At 45.5% G+C, this 12,797-nt stretch overlaps 1 protein-coding gene across 2 annotated transcripts in view; it reads right to left on the bottom strand.

The window, feature by feature from the left end:
- Nucleotides 1-12,797, bottom strand: part of ABCA4 (ATP binding cassette subfamily A member 4) — a 124,968-nt gene that overhangs the window by 44,971 nt on the left and 67,200 nt on the right. For both annotated transcript variants that reach the window (XM_033115500.1, XM_033115499.1), the window contains exons 17-23: nt 10,222-10,287; nt 7,377-7,466; nt 5,461-5,635; nt 3,720-3,851; nt 2,629-2,768; nt 2,007-2,144; nt 796-989 (exon numbers count right to left, since the gene is read on the bottom strand). In XM_033115500.1, the coding sequence (XP_032971391.1) occupies nt 796-989; nt 2,007-2,144; nt 2,629-2,768; nt 3,720-3,851; nt 5,461-5,635; nt 7,377-7,466; nt 10,222-10,287 (935 nt within the window). The remainder of the gene's footprint in view (nt 1-795; nt 990-2,006; nt 2,145-2,628; nt 2,769-3,719; nt 3,852-5,460; nt 5,636-7,376; nt 7,467-10,221; nt 10,288-12,797) is intronic.

Consider the following 12,797-nt stretch of genomic DNA (forward strand, 5'->3'; position numbering starts at 1 on the left):
TAGGCTGGGCTGTGGAAATCTACCCAGGGCAGGAAAACCCAGAAGCAGCCAGACCCTTAAATGACAGGGGCCAGACTCATAAAAGCTGCTACAATATAATAATTGTGACAACTTGAATGTGAGCGATGACTATTCTCAAGGAGCCCAGAGCACATTCATAATACTTTATCTTATTTATCTTCACCAAATCCTCAGAAGTGGAAGCAGAGATTATCTGTTTCATTTTCTGTGTACGAAAACACCAACAATGACAATGAATTAAGTCATTTGCCTTGGATGACACAGTTTGTCTATTTTAGGGCCCAGATCTGAACCTGGGTCTCCTGATGTGCTGAGGAGGTCTCTGCTGGTTGGTGTTTTTTTGGCTTATTGTTTTTAGGTTTTAGTTCTCAAGGAAGCCTTTTCTTGGTTTTCATTTGCCAGTGGCATTCGGGTTTAATTAAGGAATATAAGTGTTGGAATGGAAAAAGGAAGCTCAAACAACCACTCTCCTTAAAAAAGTATAACCTTGCAGGATAAGACATTCACTTCTGTGTCACAGCATACAACGTGCGTGGGTTAGGATTCTGGAGTACAATAATCTCAGGTCATTTAAAACTAGTGGTTTCATTTGGGGTAAAGCATCTGTAGGAGTGTTCAGAGTGTCAGTTTATCAAAATCTACAGATGGCCCCAGAAACAAAGAGATCGATTCTGCCAGCTGGAGCCTGATTTGGGTAGAAATGTCCAGAAAGGCAGTACTGCACTATGCATTCCTGCTCACCCAGCATGGACTCTTTCCCTGGCAGACATATACCTCACAGCCTGTTCGCTGGCTCTGGATACTTTTTATCTTGCGCACCAAGGTTAAGTAGAAGCCCGTGCCAAAGCAGTTCTTCAGGAAGAGCGGGGTGCCCGAGCAGTAGAGCTTTCCCTGGGAAATGATGGCAATGCGGTCCCCGAGGAGGTCGGCCTCATCCATGTGGTGAGTGGACATGATAATGGTCCTGCCTGCAAGGGCAGGGGTTGGGGACTCACCGGCAGGCCTGGACCAGGCTGGATGGGAGAGGACGTACAGCAACCTCCCCGTTACATGGGCTCACAAACTGCGAGTTAATAAATAAAAGCAAGTATTCTGCAGCAAAGTCCAGAGTACCGGAATAATAATGACAACAGCTAACACTGTGCAGCATCCTCCAAGTGGTAAGGCGCTTTCACATACAGTATGTGTACATCAGGCATAGTACCTTATTCAAATAAATCACCATATATGGGACATATTTATCATTGTCTGTCAGTCTACTGAGTTCTGTCTTTCTGTCTGTCTACTGAGTTCTATATATATAGTCTCTGGATCATTAAGCACAGCATTTATAATCTTTGCAAAGCGCGCACGTGCACACACACACACACACACACACACACACACTTTTTTATACTAGCTGGAAATGTCATTAAAAGAAAATGGTAATGGGGATTCCAGGATGGCAAATTGACCACAGGAGTGAACCACACCGTCACTTTATGGGCACTCAGCTCTGCTTGCTATCTCTTCTGGATCTGCACCCTTTGCTTGGAAGGTGCCATGATACGGATCGAAATGTCCCATTTTGAGACCTTTCTATCTGCAGTAGTCTTCTGGAGCACTGAATATGGGCATATTGCCCTCACACCTAGTCCTGGATGGTCATCTGACAGCTATGGAGCTTCTTGGGATGTTTGCAGGTGACTTGGGTCCCGTTAGTCAAAGGGGAATTGCACACAGAGCTGTGCCCATTGTTCCAGGCAGAAGGGCTGCAAGCTGAGAGAACTTTCTAAAACATTGGGTAAGTAGACTCTATTTACATTTGTGTAAAAATCGCAGGAGGCTTCCACTAGAACTTAGATTCACCCAAGTCACTGATAAAGCTCCATCTAAGTATAGTTCTGGCTGTTACTATCCTGAGTTTCAAAATGCCAGGTGTGAGAAAGTGGGGACCATAGATAAAGTCTCAGTGAGAGCACAGGGCACTGAGCAGTGGCCATTACCTGAGCGATACTTTAGGAGCAGGTCCCAGATTGAGCGTCTCGAATAGGGGTCCACCCCGGAGGTGGGCTCATCCAAAACGACCACCTTGGCATCTCCTACGAAAGCAATGACAACGGACAGCTTCCTCTGCATGCCACCTAGAGGCACAAGGTAGGGGGTGTCACAGGGGACGTGGAGGGCAGGATGAAAAAGGCCCTGGGCAGGCAGCGTAAATGGGGGGTGCCATAGTCGGGCAGTGGTTAGACGCTGCCTCCTTATATGTTTATACAGCATTCAAACCCTAGTGGTGTACAGGCCTCTTTAAATGCAGAAAGGGCAACCCCTTCCTCTTAGGATGAGAACTTTTGAAGGCTGTTCTCACATTTTTAATTCAAACACATAAACATCAGAACAAATATAGCCCAGGCTGCTATGTTCCACGTGGGAAATGATGGGGAGGGCGGGGCTCGTAGATGCTCAGAATGACTTTAGAGAGATGTCCCAACTCTTAGGAAATCTGTTATAAGCCTACACACACACACACACACACACACACACACACACACACACAGAGAGAGTTCTGTGCATTGGGAAACAATGGATGTGCAATCTGCAGTCTTGTCTTTCTCTGACACCAAGCACCTGAGAGGTCCTGAGCTTCTTCATTCCTCTTGTGGTGGAGGCCTGTGTCCTCCAACATGGCTTCCATCTCCAGCTGGGCTGCATCCCAGGGTTTCCCTTTCAGCTGGGCGTAGAACAGGATGTGTTCAGCCACCGTGAGACTATGGGGATGGAGCAAGAAGAAAGGCAACAGGCTCAGCAATTCCACTTCTAGCAATTTACCCTACAGAAATAGCTAAGCACAAAGATTTAGCAATCAAGATGTTCGTCATGGCGTGGTTTACCATACAAACACAAAACAAAAACAGAACCGGCTAAAATAGCTAATAAGAGGGGACAGCTCAAATAGTACCTTTATACAACGGCATAGTCTGTAAACATTAAAAAAGTATTTTATAGAAGAATGTGTAATGACATGAAAAGATGTTCATGACATCTTAGTTTAAAAATGCAATCACGCTTTTTTAAAAAATGGGAGGCTACAAAATTATATGTAGCGTTTTACTGTCCTGTATAATTTTAAAATATATATGTATATCTATCCATGCACAGGAGAAAGTTTGGAAAAATTATATACCAAGGTATTAATAGTTGTTATCTCTGGGTGGTGAAATTACAGGTGACTTTTGATTTCTTCATTTAATCTATATGTCCTTTCTTCCTTTCTTCAGTGATTATATATACCTTTTTAGATAAGAAATAAAAGTTTTTTGGGGGGAAAGCAACTGAAAATCTTCCTGAAAAAGTCAGTTTTTAGTACCTAGTTTAAGAGGGAAAAGGAACAATGATCTCCTCTCTTGGTCGCTGAGAGGGAGTACTTCAGGGCTGAGCGAGGGGCCCCAGGGCTGGCCACCCTGTCAGAGAGAAGGGGTATCATTCTTCTGAGGGGGGCACCTTAGCTTCTCTGAGCCCCACAGGCACAGTCCCATGCTCTAAGGGACACCTCTCATTGCAAGCAGTACAAAGGACCTTGAACATGGGGAAAACCCAGTCAGCATATTGCCTCCTGTCCCCAGAGCTGGCATCCCTGAGATGGGCTCTAGAGAACATGTCTGCTGGGGGGCAGGGCGGGGACAAGGCTTGGGGAGGGTCTCAATTCCTGTCCTGCTTACTGGTGGAACAAGACGTTGTGCTGGGGACACATGCCAAGGCTCTGCCGGACTGCATCCAGGCTGGTTTCAATGTCCTTTCCCTCAATGAGCACAGTTCCTGATGTCGGTGGCAACAGACCCGTCAGGATGGACCTGCCGAACGCAGAAGTCAGTGTCAGAGAGGATGGCCTTTAGGAGCACCTGGGGACGGCAGCCCCCATTCTCCCAGTGACTCCTGCCTATGGCTCGCAATTGAACCCAAACCATCATTAGCTGTGGGGAACCAACAGCTCCTGGTGCTCTAGGGACTCAATGAAAGGTATTCAGTGCACGGGCAATGCTTTGCCTGATGTCACCGTTACAAAACATAGAGGGAGTGTCTTAATGAGAAGCCCAGCCATTCGATGTGTATTTGCTGATTAACTGATTGAAGCCAGGCATGAGAATTACAACGGGCAATATCATCTTTGGATCCAAAACACAAAGAACCCGATAGTAATGTTTGTCTTTTTTGTTGTTGTCGCAAAATGAGAGAGAATGATGCCCACCTCATGGGGTTGTTGTGAGAATTGAATGAGTTTATACCCTAAAAGCACTTACAACAGTGCCAGCATAAAGTAAAACTGAAAAATATTCTTTTTATTCCACATTGTGTTTCAACCCCCAGGGGAAGTTGCATTTCAGCCGTCGATGAAGTAATGTGTTTGCCTGTGCGAAGCCCTGGGGTCCTGGATGGAGCTTTAGGCTCTCTGACCATATTTGTTAACAAGGAGAGAAATGCCACGGAGTTAGCGCTGCCCCACCCGGCTCTGTCCCTGAGTTCAGATACAATCCCAGGCTATCTGAAGTTGTGTTTAAAAGCTGAAATCTCTGTTGATCAACCACTAGAGGGAAACAGAACCAAGTAGAATGGCACCAGCCCCACATTCCATCCCGAGGGCTGACCCGCCCTCGGAGAACATTCCAGCGCAGGGTGTACACTGCTGTTCCTTCCTGGGGCTCTGAAAGAAGCCAAAGGACTTGAAGACTGCATATCACATGGGTTCCCTATCCCTTGAGAGGGCCGCCTCTGCCGCTCCTTGGGAAACCTTAGCTGTCTGCGTTCTCCTTCTCAGCAGATGGCGCTCAGGTCCCTTAGCAAAGGGAAGGAAGCTTCCTGAGCAGAGGGGCCCATGCCTGGCCTTCATCGGCCCTGAACTTGGCCTTCAATCACCAGGTTGTTACCCCTCTAGAGACTGCACCTTTTTTTACTTTCTCCAGAACTACCACCAACCCTCATAGGTAGGAAAAGGAATGCTCTTTGAAAATAAGTAGAATTTACAGGCTGAGAGCATATGATGGTGAAGATGATGATTTTATCACTTCCATCCACGATAGTGACATTGGAGAGGTGGGGGGTCGGGGAATAGGCTCACAGTGTCGGAGACCAGAGATAATTGTGGGAGGACCTGGCTCTTGCCCCCACCGAACCATTATGATTTGGTGGCCTCGGGGAAAGTCACTTCACCTTTCTAATGTCCACTTCCCTGGCACACAAAGGGGGCAATAAACGTACTCCACTTCCCTCTCCAACTTCTTGTGAGGATCCAATGGAACAATATATGTGAGGGAGCATTGAATACTGAAGTGGGACACAAATATAGAGCACATTTTTGTCACTAAAATTCAGTGGGAAAGAGTAGAATACAGCTAATAGGAAAAGAGTGGAGCCAGAAAATGAAAGGATGGAATGGCAAGCCAGCCTCTCTGCCTGAAGACTCACAAGGTGGTGGTTTTTCCTGATCCATTGTGACCAAGGAACACAGTGATCTGGTTCTCATAGAAGGAGATGTTAAGATGGTCCACAGCTGGCCTGCCATAGGGCTCAAAAATCTTGACCAGATTCTTCACACACACTGCAGGAACCAAGCCTGGAAGCTCACGTTCAAAGAAGGAGTCTTGGAGGGAAACAAATAAACATGAGACGAATATGACGTCTTAATGTACACATACCCCCAAATTCTTTCTTCAGACCCTTGTCTTCTGCCTATAATTTCACCTGTCCCTATGGCTTTAGCTATGACCTTTATCAGAACAACTACAGAATAATAATGGTAATAATAGTACCTAACATTTGTTGAGCAGTTACTATGTGCCAGGCACTATTTCGAGGGCTTTATATAGATTACCTCATTTCACCCTTTGAACAGCCCTATGGGGTAGATATTATATCCATTTTTATAGGTTAAGAAACCTAAGACACAGAGGCATCAAGTGTCAATCAAAGTCACAAGGTTCATGAGTGGCAGAGCTGGGATTCAAACTCAGAGTGTACTCACTGTCTATATGGAGAGTCAGCCCTAAACTCAGGCTTTAGCCCCAGGCCGTCATTTCAAGCAGTCTGTGGGGTATTTCCTCATGGATTTCTGGTAGCAGTTCAGGCTCCTCATCTTCTTCCCAAAACAACAGTTTCCTTCAGACTCCCTCACGTCCATTCTTGGATCTGCTTTTCTCTTGGTCACCTTCACTCAAATCTTTGAGGCAACTTTGACTAAAGCTGACTTCTTGCTCCTCAGACTCCAGAGTTTCTCCAAGTAAGTGGATAGGACAGTCCACTCTTCCTCATCACTGTCCCTCAAACTCAACCCCTCCACTGTTCTACCCCCACATTCCCCTCCACTGCAGACCCTTATTACGGTGATATCACCCTTTTCCTGGCCTCTAATCTCTCCCTGCTTTAGTTCACTCTGTACAGCACTACTTAATTGTCATCTTAGTACTGTAATTCGAGCATGTATTCCCCTGAGAAAAACATCCCGGTGGTTCTTCTCTCTCTGCCTCCTGGCCTTGCCTAGAACAGAGACGGGACCAGCTCCAATGCTCTGATTTTCAGCCGTGGAATGCCATTCTGGGAGAAGGGGCTTCCCAGAGGCACTGCAGACCGCAAACCACTTCTCTGAGGACCTGCAGGCCCCTAACTTCAGCTCTGTGAAATGGCACCTGGGATGCGCATGGAGGCCGGACCCTCTCATACGACCCTGGGCAAAGTCCGGAGGCTAGGCTGCTTCTCTAAAGCCAGGGTGAGGATAGCATTTTAGCATCCACAGGGAAATGCATGGAGAACGTGGGGAGAAACAGTACAGAACTGATTCACGAGGGAAGCGAAGGGGAGCAAAGGCCAGGGAAACACTTGCAAACCTACTTCATCAATTCAGGACTCATTAGGTAACCTCTATGGTCAGGAAGGGCTTTTGATGGCTTGAATGAATGGGCTTCTTAGATTTGTAAACCACGAGTGAAGTCAGCAGTACTACAGTCTCTTTCCCCCTGTGCACAGAAGAATTTATTTTTGTCTTTCCTTATAGCTCATATCCGCTTTAAGTCCCAGTGACCCAAGTTATTGTTCTTGCTAAATCCTCGGAAGTCAGCACATTTGTGCAACTCACTTGGGATTTGCCTAACAAGGGCACAAACACACCACGTACTTGGTATTTGCTTTCTCCAGGAAATATGCGTTAATGTCTGGCTGGGCCATTCATTCCACGCACGTGCAGCTGGACCCTAAAGAAGCTACCAGGTTTAACCCTTGTCGACAGAGAGAGTCAGTTTCCTGGGTTCCATTTCGCCCAGTTTTGCTCGGGCCCTTTGCAGCATCCCGAGCCTTTTCCTTGCCTCTGCGTTCTTGACTGAGGTTTTTACCGTGTATTCCTTCTGGGTGCTCTGGGTCCTCCATTTCCTCTGTTATGGGTTCCGTCTTTTCCAGGGTCCTTTCTTCTCTGGTTGAACACCCTGCACCAACCAGAAGCCACTGTTACTCCCATGGTGAGAGCTGTGAGTCAGTAAAGGCAGGAAAGGAGGGGAGGACAGGGGGTAGCAGTTTCCTACCATAACTGGAAAACACAGTTCCCTCAAAAGGCCAAGTCAGCACTCCCAGGGACCAGGCACAAGCTGGTCCCATCAACCTCTGGCCTGTGGGTCTGTGAGGTTCTGCAAGTGGCCAGCGATGCCCCTAGTGGGCCGGATTGTGTGACCTTTGCCGGCCTGGAGGGAGTTTTGTAACAGGAGTTTCACCTCATCCTTTTAACATGCCAGCAGGGGTTCACTATGTCAGAAATTGTGATTTTTAAAAACTAACAAAACCAAAATTGAATTTGAAATGGCTTACTTTTCTTTAGCTCAACAACAGTACTTTTCACTGCCATCTCAAACATGTCAAAGTCATAGTAAACCTTGAGTAAAAGTGCGTGCAAGGTGATATCATGGGCAGCCAGCTTAATTTACAGACTGAGAAATGATTTACCTCAGAAATCCACTTTTATGGACATTCAAATATTTTGGGATTAACACCACAGTTAAGCACGGTTGAGGTACAGGTTTGCACAAATTATGAAGTATGGTGTAAACACACACATGCCACACACGCACACACACACATACACAGAGGGATTTTTTTGTAACCTTGGCATTTGGTTTAAAAGGACATCAGGACATCCTGGAAGGGGAAGAGAAGCAGGAGAGCAAGTCAGCCAGAGACGATAGCAGGGGCAGAAGGAAACCGCTGTCTCCAAGCATAAACCCTCCGGCCTCGAGCGCACCCACTTGGGCAGGATGAGGTTTCAATGCAGCAGCTGCCAGGACCTCTCTGTCCACACTGCTCTCTGTAGATTTGCAGGATGTGTGGTGGAATGGCAAGTAATGAGCCTGGTGGCCAGGGACCTGCCACCTCCAGTATTTCCACTTGTGCTTCCTAAATGATTTTTAAATCTATTACCCACATTTCTTTCATCACTTTATTAACTATTACACTGCACTAACATGCAATAAAATAGCAGGGGGAAATATTCTGATAGTTTAGTCATTGGGGTGAGTTTCTTGTCCGGAAAGTGGGTCCCAGTTCCAGATTTTGTCCCACGTGACCGATGGGAACTTGGGCAGAACACTGGATGACACTTGGGTTCCATTTCTTAATCTGTGAAAGGAGGGGGTTAGGTGGAGAAACTCAGCTCTTTTCTGATTTTAGAGAGACTTGAGGAATCTATTTTAGTCTAGCCTGTGAGACAGGTGAAAAATATTCGGCTCCTGTTGGCAACAATATGTGATTCATTTTTGAAGGAGCACATTTGTCTTAAGATTTTTAAAAATTGATATATATATTTTTGTGAGAGGCAGTGTATCTGCTGAGATTGTACAGGAGAAAAATAAAACACCCATAATTTCTGGGCACAATAATCAATGAATATACCATGTTTCCCCCAAAATAAGACCTACCCTGAAAATAAGCCCCAGTTAAGATCGTCAGCCAGACGGACACATTCAGTATGTTATGATGATGTTCCAGAAGAAGATGACATGACTGTATTTGAATAAATGTAGATTGTTGTACATGAAAAAATAAGACATCCCCTGAAAATATGCCCTAATGCGTCTTTTGGAGCAAAAATTAATATAAGACCTGGCCTTATTTTTGGGGAAATACGGTATAAGACCTGATCTTATTTTTGGGGAAACACAGTATTGAAATTAGAAAAATTCCAGGGACACACTCTTGTGCTGAAAATCCCCATTTATGATGGATTATAACTTTATTATAGCAGAAATTTAAAAGTTTATAGATAGACAAGACAGACAAACCAATGTAATGGAAAAATACTGAGCTGTTGAAGTGCTGTTTGCTTGAATCATTGAAAAAAAAAAAAGAAAAGAAAAAACCCACCAAGCCTTTTTAAAGGCCCTAGGTTAATCCCCTAGAGAAAACAAACATCTAACTTCTAAGTGCTTAAAGGATGAATCCTGGCCCAAGCCCAATGATACAAAGAAAAAAGTAAGGAGGTGAGGAACAAACAGATTGGAAATTTGTTTCCAGAACTTTCCAGCTTCAGGGGAGTCCCCAGCTCTCAGGTCAGGAATTTGTCTGCCTTCTCATACCTCATTAAAGAATCTGTGGTTTTCCCTCACTTCTAGAACTCTCCCTCAGCCTCCTGTCCTGTTTAGTAGAAAGGTAAATTTTATCTAAGATGCATTCTGGGCAAATGCCCTTTTAGCCTTACCCAGCCACCACAAAGCTCAATACAAAACGAGCCTCGGGGAATTTGCCCCAGCCTCTGGCTGGGTCCTTACCTTAAGAGAATGAATTAATGTATATGTTGAAAAGGTAGAGAGAAATAAAAAAACAGAAGGGGAGGCAGAAGATAAGTGCAAATTTTCTTTCAGGATTCTGTGGATCTCTTTGCTTTAAATTGAGAAGCTGCAAAAGTCCATTGCACCCTGAAGTGGTTTGGCCTTATTTTACTAGGGCAACTTAATCCACTGGGCACAAGCTGTACAGGACATAGGATCTGTCAATGCCCAGCAACTCACCAAAGGTGGGTTCCTGGAGGCTGGATGGTGGCAGAGCTCCCAGGGGGCAGTGGAGTAATCAGGAATCAAACACTTGACAGAAGAGCCACTTGTGTAATCCATGCATACCCCACACATAGGCAAAGAAGCTAGTTTCAAACATTAAAGTTTGGGGGATTTAAAAAATTTTTAAATTAAAAATACTCACCTTCACCACCAAGCCAATAGGACTCTTGTAATAGGAAGTACCAAGGAAGTGGGGTTCCATAGTCCCCTAAAAAATAGACAGGCAAATAAAGAGAAAAAGTCCAAGTCATCCTGCATTCTGACAGTTCTATAAAATCTAGAATTTATCTATCTGAACCTCATATTGTCACCATAGATGTTTATAGTTCATAAGCCATTGCATAGCTATTCACGGGATACCACAAAGACTACTTACTCCTTCCAACATATTGTAATTCAAAGGGTCATGTTGCTTTGGGTGGGACTAGCAATAGGAAGACTGGTTGACATTAGTTTTCTAAGAAAACATTTTATTAAAGAATTTAATCAAGACCTTTTCAACAATTACCAGATAATAATAATGATGATAATCACTGACGTTTGTTAGATGCCCTTTCTGTATCAGGTATTACTGTAAGTGCTTTCCATGAGGATTAAATAATTTATCCTCAAAACAACCCTAGGAGACAGGTAATAGCAGTATTCTTGTGGATTAGGAAACCGAGGCACACTGAGTTTGAATCATCTGCCCAAGGTCACAGCTAATTAAATAGAAGTGCAGGGATTATAACGCGGGTAATCTGGTTCTGATACCGCTGATTTAAGCACCCCATTCTGCTGGAACGATCTGGGTTTCAAGGAAAAGACTGCCAGATTTCTAGCCCAGTTCTCTTAGCAAGCTTTGCTCCCTATAAAACGTTGATTTTGCAAGAACACTGTCTTTGCTTATTTAATAGTTACCCCATGTTTTATGGCCACTGCTGGACTGTAAGCTCCCCCAGGGTAGGCCTGGTTCTGTCTTTTCCACCCCTTTTCCCAGAACTTGGTGTTGAGCTAACACACAGGTGCTGCTCAGTACATGGTTGTTGAACAAATGAAAGCTTTAGCTTGGCTAAAATAAGCTCTTGAATTGTGCACAAATTTCACCCTTAATCCAACTAGTTTTTACCTATTACATCTCCTTGTAATGGCCAATGGAAAAAACACTGAGGCTGAGAAAAGTCAAATGTGTTGCTCAAAGTCACTGTTATGGGTTGAATTGTCTGCCCCCCATCCTCAAAATGATTATGCTGAGGTCCGTGGTAGAATGCAAAACACACTTAGTCTTTGTCCCGTTTCTGGCGTAAAGCTCCTAAAACCCTGAGACTTTCCTGAGTGATAGGATTGCCTTCTGGTATTCATAACGAGCTCCTTTCTCAACCACACCTGAATTTATGCCAATGATGTGACTCTGTGGGGCCCCTAGATAGCTTCATGATGGAGTCTGGTCACCAGAAAGTCAGAGCTTGTAAAAAGAGGATGGGAACTTTGAGCCCCACCCCCTCCCACCCCTGGGGAGGGGAGGGGGATAGAAGCTGGGGTCATAAAAACTTGGACAGGGAGATTCAGGGAGCTTCCCCGATGGCGAGCATGTCAAGGAGCCAGGAGCGCGATGCCCCTGGAGAGGGTAGAGAAGCTGCACACATCACCCCTCCCGTACCTCACCCTCCACATCTCTGCCCTTTGGCTGTTCCTGGGTAGTGTTCTTCATCATAACGTTGTCATTGTAAGCAAAGCGCTTTCCTGAGTTCTGTGAGATGTTCTAGTGAATTAGTGAACCTGATCGGGGGTTGTGAGAACCTCTGAGTTTGTCGGCAGCTGAACACAAGTGTGGGTAGCCTGAGCGCTGAAAGTGCAGCTGGCATCTGAAGTGTGAGCCGTCTTGTGGGACGGAACCTGTGGGGTCAGCACTAATGCTGGTTAGTTACTGTCAGAACTGAACTGAATTGTTGGACACCAGTTGATATCGGAGAATTGGCTGGCGTTGGGAAAAGTGATACATTTAGTATCAGAAGTGGTATCAGAAAAAAAAGACATCAGAGTCCTAACTCCTAGAACCTCAGAATTGTGGCCTTATTGGAAATAGAGTCGTTGCAGGTGCGATTAGAGGAGAGTAAGTCATACGGGAGTAGGACTGGCCCCTAATCCAGTATGAGTGGTGTCCTTATTATAAGATCGCCACGTGAAGACAGTCACAGAAAGAGAACTCCACGTAAAGATGGGGGACTGGAGTGACACATCTACAATCCAAGGAAGGCCAAAGACTGCTGAAAATCCACCAGAAGCTAGGAAGAGGCAAGGAAGGATCCTTTCTCCCCTACAGGTCTCAGAGGGAGTGCGGCCCTGCCAACACCTTGACTTGGGACTTCTAGCCTCCAGAACTATGAGATAATAAATTTCTGTTGTTTTAAGTCACACAGTTTGTGATTCTTCGTTATGGCAACCCCAGGAAACTAATATAGTCACACAGCTAGTATCCAAACCCTGGCCTCCTGACTCAGCCTAGTGATCTTTTCCCTATTCCAGGCTCGCTGCCTACATATTTCTGCCAGCAAAGGCTGCCCTGAGATGATCTAGAGCTGTGAGTTCATCCCTTCCCAGGGACCAGACCCAGCCTCTCTCTCCCCTGCCAGCTCCCAGCCACGGTGTCGAGAGCCAGCCCATGGACGCCAGGGCACAAGGTGGCTGTTGGTTGGCTTGGAGACCATCAGATGGAGGTGGGACGTCTCTAGCTACCAG

Source organism: Rhinolophus ferrumequinum, chromosome 9, assembly GCF_004115265.2.
Source record: "Rhinolophus ferrumequinum isolate MPI-CBG mRhiFer1 chromosome 9, mRhiFer1_v1.p, whole genome shotgun sequence".
Classification (NCBI taxonomy): Eukaryota; Metazoa; Chordata; class Mammalia; order Chiroptera; family Rhinolophidae; genus Rhinolophus; species Rhinolophus ferrumequinum.